Raw genomic sequence first — 20,505 nt, forward strand, 5'->3', positions numbered from 1 at the left:
AAGCTATTGTTTAAATATGTAGGCAGTATCACCACCAAATGGTTTTCAAGGTCAAGGGTCATGTCCACAAATTTATCAACCAAATGAGGAACTTATTCATGCAAATATACGGAAAGAAGTCAGAATACAAGTTAAGAATTTACCAAATGCAACAAAGGGAAACATTTAAAGTTGATAATTTTATGAATTTTCATAATTTATTTCCTCCATGATAATTTACACTGAAATACACTGAACTTTATATTCATTCATTTATTGAGAATTAAAAACCTTTCACTCTCCACAAATACTTGATAAACTTACAGGTGCAAGCTTAAAATTTAAATTAAGATCCAACACTTTACCTCTAGATGGACGAACCTGTAAATGGTCTAAAGAAATATCTGGCCACTGCACTATATGTCAGAGTGGTGAAATAGAAAATGTACAGCATTTTTTATTTAATTGCCAAGCTTTTAATGCTATAAGGGAGATCCAATTAGTGAAGCTAAATAATGACCTTGAAAATTTGGATGAGTCTGCAACATGGGAACATTTTATAAATGCTGATGTCAATGAAAAAACTACTATAGTTTTAGGGGGAGATATTCACTTGGATCCTAGTAAAGCTGTCTTGACAGCATTTGACAAATACTGTAAGAATTTTCTTAAAGTTGCCTGGAAAAAAAGATCCGAGTTAAAAAAGAGCTAATTTGCATTGTTGCTTTATAATTTTGTTTATTAATTTTCACTATATATTGTATTTAATGTTGCAGAGAAAGACTGGTGTACATCTCTGTAAATCTTTTAAAATTACTATTTGTGTTTACTGTATTCGTTGATTTTAAAGTTTATTTTCATACTTTAATTTGTTATTTATTTTTATTTATTTTTTTTTTTATTTTTTTTTAAATTTATTTTTTTTTATTTATTTATTTTTTTATATTTTTTTATTTTTTTTTTTTATTTATTTATTTTTTTTTTTCACTATTGTATAATTCATTTCCTTTTCTTTTTCTTGAAACTTATGAACGCACCGTCATAAAACGTGTGCCGCTGTTCTAAAAGCGTCTGTTCAATAAAGTTATTATTATTACTTGCACTGCATGATTTCAACTGACCAATAATGATATTCCATTCAATATTTATATTCTATTCAAAATGTAAATGGCCAAGAAGATTTACCCATTGACAGACTAAGTTATTTAAACTTTCTTCCTGTTTTATAGCAGGTAATTTGCACTTGAATTCTTTTTATAAAACTTATCAGCTGGTAAAAGTACACTACTAAAAACTTCAATGAATTTGTAAATTAGGTACTCTATTAATGAAGTTTTGATACTTTTATGAATATTGTTATGGGAGCAGAGACAGCATATTAGAGTAAGATGGCCAGACAACAACTAAATCTCAGAAAATCATATATTGGTGTTAACATATACATATAAGCTCAATGCCAGCTGTGAGCGAACAGAGAGCGAACAATAGCACACTGTTCATTAAATACAGAGTTGTTACCACAGGAGGACCATGCAATATGCTAATTAGCCATGGGTCACAATATTATATAAATAACTTAATTATAAAATAATTAAAGGAACTTGAAGCGTAGTAGTGAGATGTGTGTGAGATTTCCGTCTACTTTAAGGTTCCAGGAATCAATTCCCACAAGAGATACAGTAGGGTATTAATATAGAATTGTTTAATAGGTAGGAAAGTTTACTTCATAATGTAGAAAAACACCAACATACACCTACCTAGATTATACATGTTCATTTATTTGTCTGAGCTGTTTATTGTAGATAAACAGCTATGAATGTGAGTTGAAAATTGAAACACAAACTGTCAGGATTCCAGCAACAGTTGATGAATCAAACTCAAATATCACATGTTCACAATACACTGTAAGTATAGTAGCAACCAAGACATTTGAACAGCATCAAATCAAATAGCATTTAGTTACATTTTCAAATGCATAATGAAACAAAGATATTACATTAAAGTTGACACATTGTAGTACAACCATGGACCTATATGTCCATGGTACTTCTTATCATGTACATACACGTCTTACAAACCTCTTGTTAAAGAGTGCTTGATAATTAATCTCAATAGCAAGAGATATACAAAAAGTTATTATAACTATATGTAATTAAATTTATGTTTTCTGATTTTGTTAGAAGTGGTTTATAAAGTTTTTTTTATTAATTTTCTATTCATAAATTTACTCTGTAATAATTATTTATTAAACTTAGGCCTAAATCTATTTTTAAAAACCACAAAACAAAAATTGATAGAGATATTATTTTAAAATGAATGGATGTATCTAGCTTGTTACTTAATAATTATTTCTACCAATACCATGTTAGTTAATTCATATACACTAGAATTGTCGATAACAACTCCACTTCCAAAAACTTGTTGTTTCATATGGAACGCCGTTTACGCAACATTTCGATGATATGAATTGTATGACGCGATATGTGAATGAAATGCATCGATATGAATTGAATGGCGCGATATTTGAATGAAATGTTTTGAATTGAATGCTTTGAATTGAATATTTTGAATGAAATGTTTTGAATAAAATGTTTTGAATGCAATGTTTTGAATGAAATTTTTTGAATGAAATGTTTTGAATGAAATGTTTTGAATGAAATGTTTTGAATGTACCCTCATCTCCTTTCCACGCTGTCATCAATATGGATCCTTTACAGAGAATGCTAACAGACCTGAAACAGTGTAATACATATTTCCAAATCCAGGTCTGTAAGGATTCTCTGTAAAGGCAGCGTGGAAAAGAGATGAGGGTACCCAGGCTTAGGCATAAGAGGTTGAGAAAAAAATCGCGAACGGGAATGACATACGCCGCCAATAGTTTGACTTTTCAATTCAATTCAAACATTTCATTCAAAACATTTCATTCAAAACATTTCGTTCAGAACATTTCGTTCAAAACATTTCATTCAAAACATTTCATTCAAAACAATAAATTCAAAGCATTCAATTCATTCATATATCGCGCCATTCAATTCATATCGATGCATTTCATTCACATATCGCGTCATAAAATTCATATCATCGAAATGTTGCGTAAACGGCGTTCCATAGTTTCAGGAAGTTTTTGTGGTATAATTTTCCTGTAAATGTCATATTTCATTTTGGCATTATTGTGTACTTTTAATGGCTTTTTGGAAAACATTTCTTTCTATCTAGTATGACTACACAGCTAAGGACAAGCAGGAAGTAAACGCATATATTAAAGTATTTTGGAACGACAATGAAATTGACAATGCTTATCAAGGTTGGTTTCACCTGATTGTTTACATTGATAAATATCATTAAATCAATTATTTACTTGGTAAACATAACATCATACATTTTGTTATCATATATCCACATACCCCTGTTCAATTTTCCATTAAAAAAAAATGTAACTCCTGAAACAAATACAGTATTCCTAGTACCTCTTTAACAACCCTATTTTTATATTGACTGTTTCTGCTTATTTTGTGCTCCCAAAAAACCAGTAAATCAGTGTGCGGTGTATAGTGGACAAAAAAAACGGTAAGATTACCCAAAATGCTGAGAACCGCTCAAGCTTTGGAATGCTACTGTAGTTCACCCAAGGTCAACTACAATCAATCAAATTATGCACAAACATTTATTTATTTTGTGAATGCCATTTAACAACCACAAATCTGTCTCATTTATGCTACAAATTAGGGATAATTTATTCAAACAGTTATTAACCAAAAAAAAGAACATTATACAGTTATTAACAGCTTAAAAACAGTCAACTGAAAATTCTTTAAGCTCGCCCAAACTGTCATATTCTTGAAAGTCTGGTTTTCCAAATAAATTTTACATACAGTTTTAGTTAAGTATAAACAGAATTCAACGCTTTTGTTCAACTTGATTTCAGACAAACTGTCCACATGTAAATACAATAAAAACATTTGAACATTATGATAGGTTCCTGGTTCAGATATTCAGAGATGTGGTTTCAGCTGACACTGACAGACAATTAAGTGTTTTTAACATAGTACAATTGTTCTTTAATGAACATATTAAATGGTTGTTTAAATTTTAAACAGGAAGTTTAACAACAATTTACTTTACTAAGTATTGACTCAACACCACATTGTTCAAACAACAGGATGTATATAATTACAGTCAATTTGTTTGTATACTATAAACCCCTACTTCATTCCCTTTATTGTTCTGGTGTCATTCTGTGCAAATAATATTATACCCATAATGGATGGATAATGTGTATTTGTTTGAATAATTATTAGTTACAGTTTTTAGTTTATCCTTAAATGTTATCATGACATATGTCTTGTCATAATACATATATAATATTAATGTTATCTATTCTCATCCAACCAGGCTTTGAGACGTGTTTTCAAAACCTGGTAAATAAAACCAATTTATTAAATATCATGTGTTAGCATACAGCCATTTTATACGAACGCTGTCAAAATATGATAAAAATATGTATCATTCTTTTTTTATGTTGTTTTTGGCATTTTAATATTCAAAACAAAGTCACAAAGTCATAACTGATAGTGACACCTTCGTAATATGCTAATGATATGATATTTTGTCAGTTAATGCTTCATTTTTACATTTAATTTCTCTACTTTTATTTACCAGTCACATTGTACAAGTGTAGTGTTCAACGTCCAGACTGCAGTCGATGCTATTCAATGAACACCACTAGGTCTGGACTTGATTGTGTCTGGTGTACTGGAGACCAATGTTCCTACAGTCCATTGTGTTCATCAATAGTGAATGAATGTCCATCACCTGTTATTATTCAGGTAATTTGAATCATTTTATCTTCCTTTAAAATCCAGCACCCTAGCCTAACTTAAATTTGTTTGAAATGTTGTTTGCTAGTCGCCCTCTATTACTCGTTCATCTATATATAAATTTACGTAAGGGCAAAATTCGGTAAATCGCGCCTTACTTTTAGATTTTTTACTCGATGGTATGTAAAGTTGGTTCGTACTTTCGGTACTGATTTTAACCACCTGATGTAACCCTGTTTACTAATTAAATTAAGTTAGATAATTAGTTATTGACGATTAAAACGAATTTAGGTTCAACGATTTGCCCCAGATAGGGGTGTTTTCCGATCGTGGTATACACTGTCTAATGGATGTCCATCTTGAAAAATACCCGCCACAAAAATGCGAGGAGGCTTCGCATTTTCCTATCTCCTCCTACGATAATTGTTTTTAATAGCTGAAAACCGGTTGAACAGCTCGAGTACAGTATCATAATGTTGAAGACAGGCCGATTTTCCTAAAAAAATACTATTTTGATAGATTTAATATACGTTTATACAAATGTATTGATTTGCGATGAATGGAACATTCCAATCTCTGTGTCGTTCCACAAGTGTCTATTCCCTCAGGCGTCGTAAAGGAAAGTACTGTATACTCATAACAGAAATTCGATCCATTTTTTTTTCAATCTGTGCTGCAGAGGTTGGATATAATTTTTTTTAAACGGATAATGAGCTAGCGTTTTCAGTCACCGTAATTTAATATTTATTACCGATTAAATCGAATTTATGATTTGCCCCGAATAGAGGTGGTTTTCACAAATTGTTTAACATTATATATAAACATACGTCGTAGTGTATCGTTACATGTACTGTACTATTTCAATCGACTACGACGGTGATAGTTAAGTTTCAACAAAGTATTACATCGCAATGTTTTACTGTGTTTAGTGGTATATTATTTGTAAAACATGTTAATTAATATTTCGTTACAAAATAAAGAATATATTTAAAAATTGTTCCTCTTTGCACCCATCCTCTTCCCCATCTCTCAACCATAATGTTACATACAAAACACAAATTAAGTTTGTTTAAATTTGACTTAAACAATTGGTCTCATTTTGTGACAACTTTCTCTTTCGGAAGTAATTCCCAGGGTGCTAATTTTAGTTGAGTACATAAATCACAGTGTCTATTTAATCGTTCATGTAAACGACATATATTATTGTCCTGCATTATTGTACATTTGAAATCGCCAGTTTTTTAACGCTGAAATTACTCGCGTACCATCTAGTAGTGTGTAATTTACATTACAGTATATATTTATCGCAGAAAGGGCAGAACATTTAGTCTGAAAATTAGAAGATTAGAAGAAAAGGGTACTGAAAGGGTATATGATATTTGAGCAAATTGTTTTACTCCAAAATATCCAATGGTTTTTTTTTTGTGATTATACCAATCATGTTTGTTTTTTTTTAAATATCCATCATGCTTTTATGTTTTACTAATATTATTTTCAGACTCTTCCCATCTCAGTTGCTACAGTAACTACTCAACCTGAACCTGATTTCACAGAGGTCATTGAACTGTTCGGAACTGATTTTGGACAGATGATGTCAGATATTGACAACTTTATGATAGATAACAAAGAATGTGTAATAGTTGCTGATGGATTTAACATAGCTTTACAAAGGTATTTTAAATAAAATTTAATTTAACATTAATTATGTAGCACTAAGTCTGTACTTGTTTCTGGTGAGATCCTTCAAGCTGTACATAAGCCAAGTTTCATACAGGACCAACGGAATAACATCTCATCCGGAAGATAGTGCACTATATTCATGTAATCCAACCCATAAGTTAGAACACAGAGAGATGGCGATTGAACCGTGAACCAAACCTATTTCATGGTTCAGTGCACAACACAGGTAATACCCTCAGTTTAACCGAATATGCCTCTCTTTCTGTGTATTGTGATAATGTGTGTATGGACAACAAGTAAATATATTATGATTGCTACTGTATGTATTCAGCTTTCACTGATGTAATGCAAAACAGATCATAATATAAGTAGTTGATACCCATCCTACAGACGGGTATCTTTGACAACTCTGTGCTACCATGTTAAGATGCCTCAAATTTGTCTCATCTTATACAAACATTTTCTAAAAGCATTTTTATGGAAAACCACCACTAACATGAGATGAAATACACAACACTTCTGTAACTTATCACACATTTATTTATTTATTTATTTTATGTCTTTAGGCAATGTGGCCAAGGATTACCAATAGTGAATTAATCACTGTCCTATCACATAGGTGGTAATCCCCCTGATACAGGGGCTATTGTGTGAACCAGTTCACCGGGGTAACCCCCTACTCTTTTTCGAATAATGAACTGGGTTTCTTTAAAGTACACACAGGTCATAACTGTGTACACTCGCCCTACGGTTTATAGTCCTTATCCGAGAAGACTTGTTCCACCACCAGAACTAGGAGCGAGTCGGCCTCGAACCCTTGCCGATGTTGTTGTTGGCTCTTTAGGTACGGTAAACGGCGCCCCTGCCTTAACCGTAACCGTAACATAATCCATAAACTATTTGATTGGTTCGTTTATTAAGCATCATGTGCCATGCATTATTGCGATCCATCCTCAACATTGGGAGTAACATTGCATGTTATTTTTTTTATTATAATTATTTTTGTGGTGTATATCAGTAAAAAAGAAAATTCTATTATTTACTATACACAGTGTGAAATGTAAAGCTCCTGTGTTTGATAGTGTCTCTCAACGTGAAGTCATCATAACTGTTCAAGGAAAGACAAGTGCACCTGTAGTCATACTCTATCAGGTATATTTTTTCACTCAAATTTCACAATTGTTTTAATCTTGCCTTAATGTAGAAAGAAGAGTCAACCTTAATAAATATTTTTATATAATTACTAAAGTTATTTTAAAATGTTTATTCTACAGTAATCATGTATATTTGTTGTAAACTTGTGGTATATCATGATATTAAATGAACACTAGAACCAGCCAAGAGTGAAGATACATTCACTTATTTCTTCTACTGTACGTTCACTCTTTTCTTCTACTTTAACTCTTTTCTTCTACTTTCACTCTTTTCTTCTACTTTCACTTTTTTCTTCTACTTTCACTTTTTTCTTCTACTTTTACTCTTTTTTCTACTTTCACGCCTGCTAGAACGAGATAAGAGTGAAATTAATGCAATTTCACTCTTTTCTTCTACTTTCACACCTGCTAGAACGAGATAAGAGTGAAATTAATGCAATTTCACTCTTTTCTTCTACTTTCACACCTGCTAGAACAAGATAAGAGTGAAATTAATGCAATTTCACTCTTTTCTTCTACTTTCACACCTGCTAAAACAAGATAAGAGTGAAATTAATGCAATTTCACTCTTTTTTCTACTTTCATTCCTGCTAGAACAAGATAAGAGTTAAATTAATGCAATTTCACTCTTTTCTTCTACTTTCACACCTGCTAGAACAAGATAAGAGTAAAATTAATGCAATTTCACTCTTTTTTCTACTTTCACTCCTGCTATAACAAGATAAGAGTGAAATTAATGCAATTTCACTCTTTTCGTCTACTTTCATTCCTGCTAGAACAAGATAAGAGTGAAATTAATGCAATTTCACTCTTTTCGTCTACTTTCACTCCTGCTAGAACAAGATAAAAGTGAAATTAATGCAATTTTACTCTTCTCTTCTACTTTCATTCCTACTAGTAAAAGAAAAGATATTAACAATTTTATGAAATATTTTCCGCTGACCAATTTTCATACTATAAATATATATTATATATATGTTGTTATGTTTCTATATAAACATTTGTTTTTTTTTGAAATATTAAAAACAATTATTAATCATACAGATTGTAATACCTGTGTTTTATTAGTATATATTTATTAAAATAAACATTTTTTGTTTCATTTTAGAATCCAATTATATCTGATTTGAGTCCAAGGTTTGGCATTCAAGCTGGTGGAACTACACTAACATTCAGTGGATCTAATCTGAACACTGGGAATGATGTAATGGTATATATTGATGGAAGTGAATGTTATGTTACCAGGAGGTATGAAATAACATTTTGTACATTCATTATTTTCAAGTCCAATGATCTTAATGAAGCTGCAGGTTATGTTACTAAATAAATCATAATTGTATATATATTGACATGTAAATGATTGCCTTTACCAAATTCTAACAACTGTTTTTTTTATTTTACAGTATCAATGAAAATCAGATAATGTGTACAACATCAAATTATACAACATCTGGAGCTGAAGTTGCAGTAACAGTTACATTTGGAAATGCTGTTAGAGATGGTCCTACATTTACTTACACTACAAATCCCACTGTGACTGACTTCCAACCTAATAAAGGCATTCAAGCGTAAGAAGAATCTTCTTAATATAATAATAATGTTCAATTTATATAGAGCAAAATACAGGGCGCCTCTAATTGCTGAAAAATCAACAGAAAATGTTATAAAAGAGCAAAGGCTTAATAATGAAAAGGCAAAATATAACGGTGAAATTTGAGGAGTTGTTTAAATGTGGCGAGCGGCTGTCCTGATTCAGTTTGAGAAGAACAACAGCTGAACAGGAACAGGTGCGTTGTCGATAATATTTTGTTGAAGGCTGTGTAGGTATAGGCCTGAGTAAAACCTCTGATGATGACCTCAGTGTCCGTTTTGGCTTGTATGAAGAAATTGGAAGTAAAATCAATTGACTCCTTCACAATTAAAGCACCATATTCCAAGTAATGATATTGTTTAAAATGCTTATTATTGCAGAGGTGGTCAAACCATCAGAGTGACCGGAACAAATTTCCAATATGTACAGAAAGCAATGATGTTGTTAAATAGCAAATCAGCTGAAAATGTAAGCTTTAGATACAGGATTTACATTTCTAATTTAATAAATTTCAACAGAAAGAGAGGTTTTCATTCAATGTCAACAATGTTTACATCCATATCATTCATCCATATGAATATATCTATAATCCATATCCATCTCAACTCAAGGATGTAGATCCAACGCAAGCGAGTTGACCAATGAAAAGTAACAGTTGGAATAATTAATTGCTTCTGATTGGTCAAATCACTTATGTTACATGCGTCCCTGTGCATCTCTAGTAGGAACCAAGCATAGTCCCTTCTCTGATGTAAATGTACTCAATACTCAGTACATTAAATCATCTGCAAAAGCATCTGATTATCAAGTATAGTTAGATGTCAAGTAGATAATTTTAAGATCGCTGATTTTCTCTTTTCTACACAAAATAGACCTATTGTGTATTTATTTTGGTTATAATTGTTACTAAACAAAGTAGATTTTTTTTTCAGATTTAAGCAAAGCATATGACTTTAAGAACATTAATTATTTATTTTTAAAATTCCTTGTAAATTGTTCTTTAATGTACATACTAAATAAAGAAATTGTGTGGTGTTTTTTCAGAACTGTATAACTCTGTCAAATGAGGAGATGGATTGTGAAAGTCCACCAGCAGATCTCTCCACATCAGGTCATCGTAGCAGACGACAGGCAGACCAGACAGTTTTACCTTTGACCTTTTCATTTGATGGTTTCATTCCTGCATTGAGGGGTGATTTTGGATTCTCAGTTTACCCTAGTCCAATATATTATCCCTTTGATAATATGTCTTTTTATGGAGAGACTGTAGTAGATGGAATATACAGATTTGACAAACATATTGATGAATTTATGAAGTTGATGGTAAATATCTAGTTTTATTTCTTCAGCAGTGTATTGCGTAAAAGCATTGAATCAACTCGACTTAACACAATAGAAGGATGTAATTGAAACGCAAGTCATTTGACTATTATAATGCATCAGTCGTCTAATGAATAGTCAAGTTACTTGTGTTGTGCTTACATCATGCGATGCGTGCTAGGGGCAACCAAGTTACGTGTGTTGTGCTTACATCATGCGATGCGTGCTAGTGGCAACCAAGTTACTTGTGTTGTGCTTACATTATGCGATGCGTGCTAGTGGAAACCAAGTTACTTGTGTTGTGCTTACATCATGCAATGCGTGCTAGTGGAAACCAATTAGTTACTTGTGTTGTGCTTACATCATGCAATGCGTGCTAGTTGCAACCAAGTTACTTGTGTTGTGCTTACATCATGCGATGCGTGCTAGTGGCAACCAAGTTACTTGTGTTGTGCTTACATCATGCGATGCGTGCTAGTGGCAACCTAACTATAGTTTCTACTGCTGCACAAAATATTTACACAAATCTCAGAATTGTTATAATTGAATTTAGTTCTATTATAGTTGGTTTTTGTAAAGTGTATTATTGAGCTACATTTATTTTGTTATAAAAGAACTTTTCAAATCCTTATTGAATCAGTAATTTACTGATTGTGATTAGTTATTATTAATTTAACAAATGCTTTTGTACATTAGGGTTCTGACATCAACCTTGCTAGTGATGTTGAGGATGTTGAAGTCTTCATAGGAAGTGTTAAATGCACTGTAAATTCAATAACACGTACAGTAGTTCTTGTTGAGATACCAGACAAGGAACCTAATCCAGTAGATGGTGAAGATCATCCTATTGTTATGGTAGGTCGTGAGCTCACTAGATAATACTTTTAATATTATATATAATATTTTTATCATTTTCAATAGTCTGTAACCAATAATGTCAAAATCACAAATTTTTTGTAAACGAACTCAGCAATATTGTAATATTAATTAATTTATTTTATTTTTAAGATGGACTACGTTATTTATGTTGTTCTGTTTTAATTGCTGTTTAGACTTAGGCTGAACAAGTAAAACAACGTGTAGAACTTAGAGACAAAAAGTGTTTGTCAAGATCCTAATTTTACAAAATTCTACTTAAACATTTTTGAATATATTCATTCTAACATTATTACTACTAGATTGTTTTTAACAAAAAAATGTACTACAGAATGTAACCAATGTTAGTGTTTTAATATTGATTGTCTCCAAATAACTTTAGATCCGTCATGGAAATCTAAAGTTCACTTTCGGTGCAATAAGATATGTAGGCATTGGATTGTCTACCACCGTCATAATTATTATAATTACGGTTGTTGTGATTGTGGTTATCACCATTACAATCATACCTGTCTACTGGCGTAGATCAAGAATACTCGACAGACAATTGGAAGAAACAACAGTGAGATTTTTTACAAAAAGTAAGCTAAAAGGCATTATAGATAAACTCAAACTATTGATATCATAAGGGGCTTGAAAAGTAAAAGCTAAATTTGGATATATGAGTGATGTAAAATATAACTGATTATTTCTACAAAAATGTCCCATAAACTAAGAGTAGTGATTTACTTTTTGAAATTAGACGCATTTTGAATTACTATCGCAAGTCTTCTAGAAACGAGTTTTAACAAGTTTTTGTAATAAAACAAGATAATTAGAGTGCCTATAGGAATACGCTACTGGAAAACTAATATGCACAATTAATCCAAATGTTTTGCAATTTGTAGCGCCGAGTTTAGGGTTTATGTACTGTATATAGATGATGAGGATAGCATACCGGCATTATAATGAAACAATCGATTACACATAAAGCTACATTCAGTATATACGAAAGTCAATAACTACAATCTAAGTAATTGTTAATAAATTAATTCATATTTAGAAGAAGAAAAAGAAAAGGAGTTTCTAGGAATAGATGACGATGATTCAGAAGTAAGGTATATGGGCATAGTACATGACAGCATAATAGCAAGGGAATTTAGTCAGAGTAAAGAGCATTATGTACAATGTATGCTGTTTCTTGGATGTGAGATGACTCCAGTAATGCAAGAAAGTGGATATGTAAGATATTGCTACTTGCTTGTGATTACACAACGTTACAAAACATTCAATTAACGCGGGGTGTTACCTCAATGATTAATTGTATTTTGTAAGGATTTTGCAGTATTTACACCATGTCATCCGAAAGGAAGAAAGGAAGTAGGCAAATTGTTTACAATTAAAAATTCTCAACTTTACATAATCTTTTTTTAGAAAATTATAGTTTTACATTTATTTACAAATACGTAAGAGAATACGATATAATATTATAATATTATTACTTTTCATATGTTATGTGGTATTTTTTTATTATTTTATAGACTGAACTGTTGGAAGATCATCGAGGTTTACCTGAACTGGATTTGTTTTTGGACGAGAAGTTTCTAATGAAAATAATTAACATTTTAGACAATGACTCATCGTTTACATCTGTACAAAGGTATATTAAAAAAATTGTAATGATTTTAGATTTAGATTTAGATAATAAGTCTATGGTTATGATACAATATCGGTACAAACGGTGCAAGGAAGCTGCAATCAGTGCCACTTTTAAGTTACAATGGTTCACGTCTAACTTTGTCTATTATATGGTTCTGGTGGCAGAACACGTAAGAAAAACCGCTACAGTCTATTGGTTACTATATAATACTATAATTACGCCTACAATTAATACAAACTTTTATCTGTTTTACTTTAGGCAAAACTTTTCCGCTTTGTTCTTAATGGCTATGGTTGGTGATGATAAAACAGAATATCTATTTCAGTGAGTAATACTCAGTATATACCTTATTAATTTACAATTCTTGTGTATTACGTATGCAAGAATGAACGCTAGAATTGGCAGCACTGACTGACTTAAGTGACAAGATGTAGTTGGAAAGTAAATTATCTAAGTCCACAGTAGCAATGATCGTTATACAATTTAAGTTATTATTAAGTAATTCTATGGTTACGCTTAACTCTAATATGTTGTGTGATTAAATATTTTTAGTATTATGGATATGCTTCTAAGCAAACATATTGCTAACAAAGTGAAGGCCAAAAATGTCAAGTTAGCTTTAAGCAAGTGGGTACAGTTATTTTGTGTTTTTAATAATTAATTATTAAAACCTAATTTGCAAACGTGTGTTTATCAAGTTATGACATATTACTTTAGTGACTGTGAATGTGAAATATACTTCAATATGTACTTATATACTTTTTATATACTTCATATACTTTTTATCTATTGCTATATTAATCAAATGTAATATAGCAATTACCTTCAATTACAGAAACGGCGAAACTGTTATCGAACATATGATATCTCACGTGATGGCATTATGCATGTATAAATACACAATGGTATGTAAATTATTTTATAAATTAATAATTATATCTACATTATTCTACTAAATATTAGTAAGTAATACGATGTGATTTGGTTTACGTAATGTAAAATTAGCTTTGTTTATGTTAGTTTAATAATAAAAGATTTTCTTTCTAAACAATAGAAGTCTCTTTTTTATTTGTAACAAATTTGACTCTTGTATAAGTTACCTTGATTAGTTAGGAATATCAAATAAAGTCCATCAATCATCAATTAATCAATCAATCAAATAAGATCAGATCTAAAATAACGTACTGTATATAAATATATTATGTGTGTTGTATACTACTTTCACTTCAATTTTGCAGAAGTATGTATCAGGGCCTCTTTTGCAACTTGTAGATGCTATAACTACGAGAATAGATAGTGGTGCGGTAGACGCTGTTCATCATCATTGTCAATATTCTTTAGACGAGAACTGCCTTCTGCCAATTGATGTCACTGGAGAGAATATAGTAAGATATCTGTATATGTTTTGGAAACATTTGAGTATATAACATATAACACTGAAGCATAATACTACTTGCAAACAATTATTTTAATACATTTTTAGAGCCCATGACAAGTAAATGTGTTTATAATAAAAATGTTTAAGAAGGTCAGATAATCCCGCAAATATTTAATTATTAGCCAATCCGATAAATACTGAATTTCCACACAAATTCAATGGCATTTTTTTTTTAATTTAGAATTTGAGTTTGGTAGTTGATGAGGAAAAACAAGAGATTGTGAAAGTAAACAGTTGTGATACGCTATTTCAAGTAAAACAAAAACTGTTAAATGTTATGTTTAAGGAACAACCTTTTTCAAAAAGACCCAACGTTTCACACGTTCAGTTAGGTGAGTACACCAACAAACAGGCAATTTAATTGTATCTTGCTCCTTTATTCTGTAGATTTCAATTAAATACATAATATTTTTTTAAAATCTAGAATGGAGAGTGAATGTAGATCAACGACTTATTTTACAAGATACCGATTTGCAGACAGAAAGAAAACTAAAAACAATTGCAGATTTTGGAGTAATATTACTGTAGTATTTTTTGTTTTGTAATATAAATTAACTGTTAGAAAAATGTATTAAACCTATAATAGGCTTACTAGACATAGGCTGTGTACAGGCCGGACGTCAGTGTACACAAGCTGAACATGACGCATGTACCTTAATTGATTAAAAAAAATACTTTTCTACACCAACACGTTAGCAAACAAATAAATCAATCACTACTCGGATCGTAAATTTGAAGAATTATTTTTTTTCAGATTCAAAATAAAGCAGTGGTAGCGTTTGTAGACGTTTGGAAGGAAGATATCAACGCGTCAGACCATTATGATACAATTAAGCAACCAATAGTTGCTAGACATGGTAATAATAATAATATGTATTGGTATACATACTACATTCCAACCTTACCAGTATCTAAAGTCACGGCCATTTATACTAAATATTTCTTATTGGTATTATGTTATATTTCGGCACACATTAACAAACAACATCAAACAGCTTTATTGCGACAATGAGTGGCAGAATAGACCAAGTTATTTGTTGTTGTTGTTTGTGCTATTGTTATTATTGTCTATGATCTAACTTTACTTTTTAAGAAACTAACATCTACCAAACATCAATCAATGCAGATGGCACTTTCCACATTGTGAGTGTTTTTAGTTCAAATATTTTTACAGTCATTTGATATCAACAAATCTTATTGCTTATTGGACATCTAATAATTAACTGTGAACTAAATATGCAGGAAAGTAGCTTTACGATAGTTGATAATCTGGCGTTACACCAGTTACTGTTGGTCGTTTAGACGTTCTAGTTTAAAAAATATTTTGGCATACATTGCTTGTCATAACTAAACCAAAATCACCGCTCGTGGCGATACGTAAAAAGAAACAATAACTAGAGACTTGACAAGTGTAGTCGGTCAGTTTTGATTTTGAAATGTAATTTGTTTGAATGTTTAGTTGGAAGGAAATGTGTACACGGGTGCGTATGATGCAATGGACGGCGAGAAGCCAGATATTGATGAATCCATCTTTGAAAGGTTAACTGAAACTAAGGTAGGAATAAATAAAAACAACATTTTTTATTTTAACTATTTTTAAACAGTTGGGTTTTAATAGGAGGCAACTTGACATGCATATGAGACGAATCACCCTAAATGTATCTTGTTATTGGTCAAACTTGTGTTGACCGTCTGGATACTGGGAACTTGTTTCACTCACTTTTATTGTTGTTCTGCATATATCGAACATCATTGGTTTGGTTTGATGAATCATGTTTTTCCTTAATATTTTACAGTAATAAGTATATTAATATCTCACATGTCCACAGCAAATGTACCAGCAGCATGTTGACTCCATAATGAATAATGTGTTTAGCTCATCATCGAACATCCACCTACCATTATTTGTTAAATATCTTTTTGAATTTCTGGATAACATGGCGACTAAGTATGGTGTTAGTATCAATGAATTGAAGATATGGAAGAACAACAGGTATGGAAATTGCAAAAGAATTGTTAGATAATGAGGTTTTACTTAAAGCTCACGACGGTGTATCTACGATTTACATCGAAGAATTAGCTCCCAATTATTTAATTATTTAATATTAAGAGAAACAAGGTAAAGAAATTTAAATTATAATTATTTAAAATTCAAATTAAAAATGTAATCATTTATTTTTATATAGGCCTATGAGCGTTTATTTCTTCATTTATAATGAGCATTTTTTTTAATGATTTTTCCTTACAATTTCCATATCATCTTGTATTTCTTCCATTGTCCATACAATATAATCAAAATAGCAAGAGAAACCAGAAATGGACTAGATCCATAATCATATTTGTATCCTTTTTTAGTTTAGCTGAGATGTTTTGGTTAAGAATTCTGAGAAACCCTGCTTATGTCTGTGACATTCACCAAACGCCCCCTATTGATATCACTCTCGGTGTCATCTCTACTGTTTTTCGAGAATCTTGGTCAATTGAGCTGTTTGGTTTTAAAAAGGTAAGCAAAAACAATGCATTTATTTATTTATTTATCGTATGTCCGGCTAATTTAATGTGTTATTTCCTGTCATCGACAACATCTGACCGTACCCTACTTCTAAACGTTACCGGTAATGAATCAGTCTTACTACTTTTGTTTATGTTGAGAATCATTTGTTCATATTATTCTTTTAGTTATATATTTGCACGATTTTGTTGAAATTAAGAACTAAACCTAATATACCGTAAACGAACAGTTTGTCTAAATCTGGCATAATTTTTATCGCGAATAAACTTTGTTTTGATTATTTATATTCCAAACCGTCATCTGCAAATCGCTTCACAGCTCATCAATGTAGATCACCCTACGGTTTTAATATTATGATTAATATTTATATCTTTATACATATTGAATGATGCAAGCATTCACAAGCTACTTATGTTTTAATAGCTACATGACTATTTTGTAATATTTCATCAGTCATTTAATATGAAACGCCTATTTTTGGTTAAAGTCAGGTCAAAATGTGTTCTTTAGTGCTTGTCTAACTTTCAATTTTTTATTTCAAAGAATTCGCCAAGTCATCGACAGATGTATGTAAAAGAGATTCCAAGATACCGCCAACTTGTTACTAAGTTCTATAGTGACGTCAAGCATACTCCATCTTGTGATCGCATGAACGTTATTGATGAAGTAAATTCTCTTATACAGGTATGTACAAAGACTATCAATATTGCTATTTCTCAAAGAAACTAATAGGCATAGGTCAAGGCATAGGCATATGTCAACAAATACAAACATAGACAGAAATACGGTAACATGATATACTAATACTAATGTTTTTTATTCTCAGCCATTTAGCACATTGTTTAAGAAGTCGAGTGTGTTAGTGAATCTTCATTCATTTACGGACAAATATTTAAGAGAGGTAAATATAAATAATTATATACAGATATTTTGATAGTGTACCAGCAGAAAGAGATTTACTGATCTATACACGTCGGCTTTACTATACTGTACTAATTAGTTGAACTAGTAGTGAACTAGACAACTAGAGTACTAAACTCAAAACTCTTTCATATATTAAAATAAAAAAAGTCTTTCCACTTTAGTATCCGATTTACATACCAAATAAAAATACATAATTATTACATGTATCTTAGTAAAACAATGTGCATTTCAACATCATTGTGTGTCTAACATAATGTCATTTGAGTAAACGGTGTTAATATTTTAATATTTTATTAAATATCAGGTTAAAGACGCATTCCTGAAGGGTCCAAATAGAAATGAAACTAGTGTTGAAATTTTTACAACACAAGTAAGTAAGCCTTCGTCGTCGAAGGAACAAGTAGCGTATGTCAACTCAGAAATCCAGCAAAGTCGTCGACACAATCAGAAAAGAAGAGAGGACACAGGTGTGATCATACTTTCTGATGACACAAACGCTGGCTGCTAATGGGAGGAAATAAGCTTTTGGTTATATTTGCAAATACGTACGTTTGTCTGATTAACTATTGTAACTATAATTTAGTTCACTAAAGATTTATAGCTACTTAAATAGGCCTATTATAAGTACCAGTAGGCCTAGAGATAAAAACGTTCACTGACCATATAAGAAAATGTGTATAATAAGCTTTTGACCAATACTAATTAACATTAAAATACATTTCTTAAAAACTATAGTAAATATAAATGGTATTGTATAAATAAATATATATTAGAATACGCAGAAATCCAGTTTCAATATGCATAATGTAATGTAATAAATTTATTTCTCTTAAATATTACCATATATTAATAATAATTATATAAGTGCTTCTAATGTTTATAAAATGAAAGTTAGTGTATGTGTGTCATCCACACCTATGCGCAATTCAACTTAGTTAGGCTGCAAGACACATGTTATTCTCTCGCATTTACATTTACCGATGCACAAAATATTAGTTATCTCTGTAAATATTCTAACAATAAGTATTTTAAATTTGAGTAATATTGATATTTTTTTGCGTGGCTATAAACATACTAGCATACTATTATTCATTTAATCACGTGACAACACATACATTGGATAATATAAGTAAAGATAATGATCTAAAATTCTTTTGATGTTGAATATGCCATTTTCATGTTACATAATAGGTAGCCTATTCACTTTGACTAAAATTTGGATAAAAACTTATTACCTGAAAAAAAAAATTGTAGGCCTAATTTAAAGCAAAAAAAAATATCAAATTGGCTGCCAGCCAGGGGGTTTCGGTTAAATTTAACCGTTTAATTCGTCTCTTTATAAGTAGAATAATTTTGTTTGTTCGTAAGTGAATAACTTTATTAAAACTTTAAAATGGCCTATTCAAAGTCTGATTCCATGTTTTATGGAGTTAGGGTTAATAAACAAGTTTTATTATCAATTTTCGAATCATAATATATTATAACCAAATATAAAATGAATGAAATGAATCAAAATATTACTGAAAAATACCTGCTACATATCACAAATAGAAAGTGAAAAATATATTAATAATAGTTATCTCCATTGAGATCCAGCCACTGATACCCACAGCATTGTCATTTTTTTGAGTAATTTGCCTTTGGATTTATATATATTTTTTACTGTTTGTATCAATTTTGATCTGATTTTGCTGTAATTATGGAGGGTAATTTGAATAACTTTACCAAATTACGTCGCCTGTCCGAGAAACGTGTCAGATATTTCTTTTATTCCTGTCCACCCAGGCAGCACTTCCCAGCTTTATACTATGACGTTATCCACATTCCTTCACTTGCACTGATGAAGGGCTAGTGTTGACCGAAAGCTCTGCTAACTTTTCTGGCTGTTTACTTTATCGTTTTGATTTAGCTTTTCGCTTTTTATTTTTGTATCTCCATTGAGATCCAGCCACTGATACCCACAGCATTGTCAATTTTTTTCAGTAATTTGCCTTTGGATTAATAATAGTTATTAGTAATAAATTATATTTTTGCGTATAACAAGGTGATGCATTTCCAAAAATATGTTTTAGTGCTCAAAATGCAAATATTACTAAAAATACAGTAATAAAATTGTAAATATTGTTATATTTTAAAATACAATAGGACAAATTCTTGTTTGCGTAATAATTTTGAAAGCTGAATAGAACTTCGAGTTGCTAGGTTTTAGCAGCAGTCTTTTTTCATTTTCAAAACGTTGTTATACTTTAGGCCACTATCATCATCTGTTAAGGAGATAGACATTACAATTATTATTATTACATAATACCATAACTTATTATATTATATGGAATTATAATTATATTATTATGTTTATGAAAATAAAAGAGACATTTTAATTAGTATTTTTATATATTTTCTTATCATCCTAAGGATGAACATATTGCACACAACATCTCACACTGTACGAATCATTACAACTCGAACATATTGCACACAACATCTCACACTGTACGAATCATTACAACTCGAACATATTTCACACAACATCTCACACTGTACGAATCATTACAACTCGAACATATTGCACACAACG

The 20,505-nt window shown here is 30.8% G+C and overlaps 1 protein-coding gene and 1 long non-coding RNA gene across 2 annotated transcripts; both read left to right on the forward strand.

Annotated features, from left to right (window-relative positions):
* Nucleotides 1-1,806: 1,806 nt before the first annotated feature.
* On the forward strand, nt 1,807-4,781 carry LOC140059232 (uncharacterized). The gene is made up of 3 exons (XR_011847155.1): nt 1,807-1,883; nt 3,196-3,283; nt 4,639-4,781. It is a non-coding gene; the product is annotated as an uncharacterized lncRNA (long non-coding RNA).
* A 1,414-nt stretch (nt 4,782-6,195) lies between these two features.
* On the forward strand, nt 6,196-20,295 carry LOC140059194 (plexin-B2-like). Its single transcript, XM_072105056.1, has 24 exons — nt 6,196-6,467; nt 7,529-7,628; nt 8,739-8,878; nt 9,034-9,198; nt 9,602-9,689; nt 10,266-10,544; nt 11,238-11,396; nt 11,800-11,998; nt 12,460-12,638; nt 12,938-13,056; nt 13,315-13,380; nt 13,609-13,683; nt 13,892-13,961; nt 14,295-14,441; nt 14,676-14,826; nt 14,919-15,007; nt 15,249-15,351; nt 15,588-15,637; nt 15,954-16,049; nt 16,324-16,487; nt 16,850-16,997; nt 17,550-17,690; nt 17,833-17,907; nt 18,235-20,295. Exons 1-24 carry the CDS (start codon nt 6,385-6,387, stop codon nt 18,436-18,438), a joined length of 3,090 nt encoding a protein of 1,029 aa, XP_071961157.1. The 5' UTR covers nt 6,196-6,384; the 3' UTR covers nt 18,439-20,295.
* Nucleotides 20,296-20,505: the final 210 nt, after the last annotated feature.

The sequence above is a fragment of the Antedon mediterranea genome, chromosome 9 (assembly GCF_964355755.1).
Source record: "Antedon mediterranea chromosome 9, ecAntMedi1.1, whole genome shotgun sequence".
NCBI classification, from domain to species: Eukaryota; Metazoa; Echinodermata; class Crinoidea; order Comatulida; family Antedonidae; genus Antedon; species Antedon mediterranea.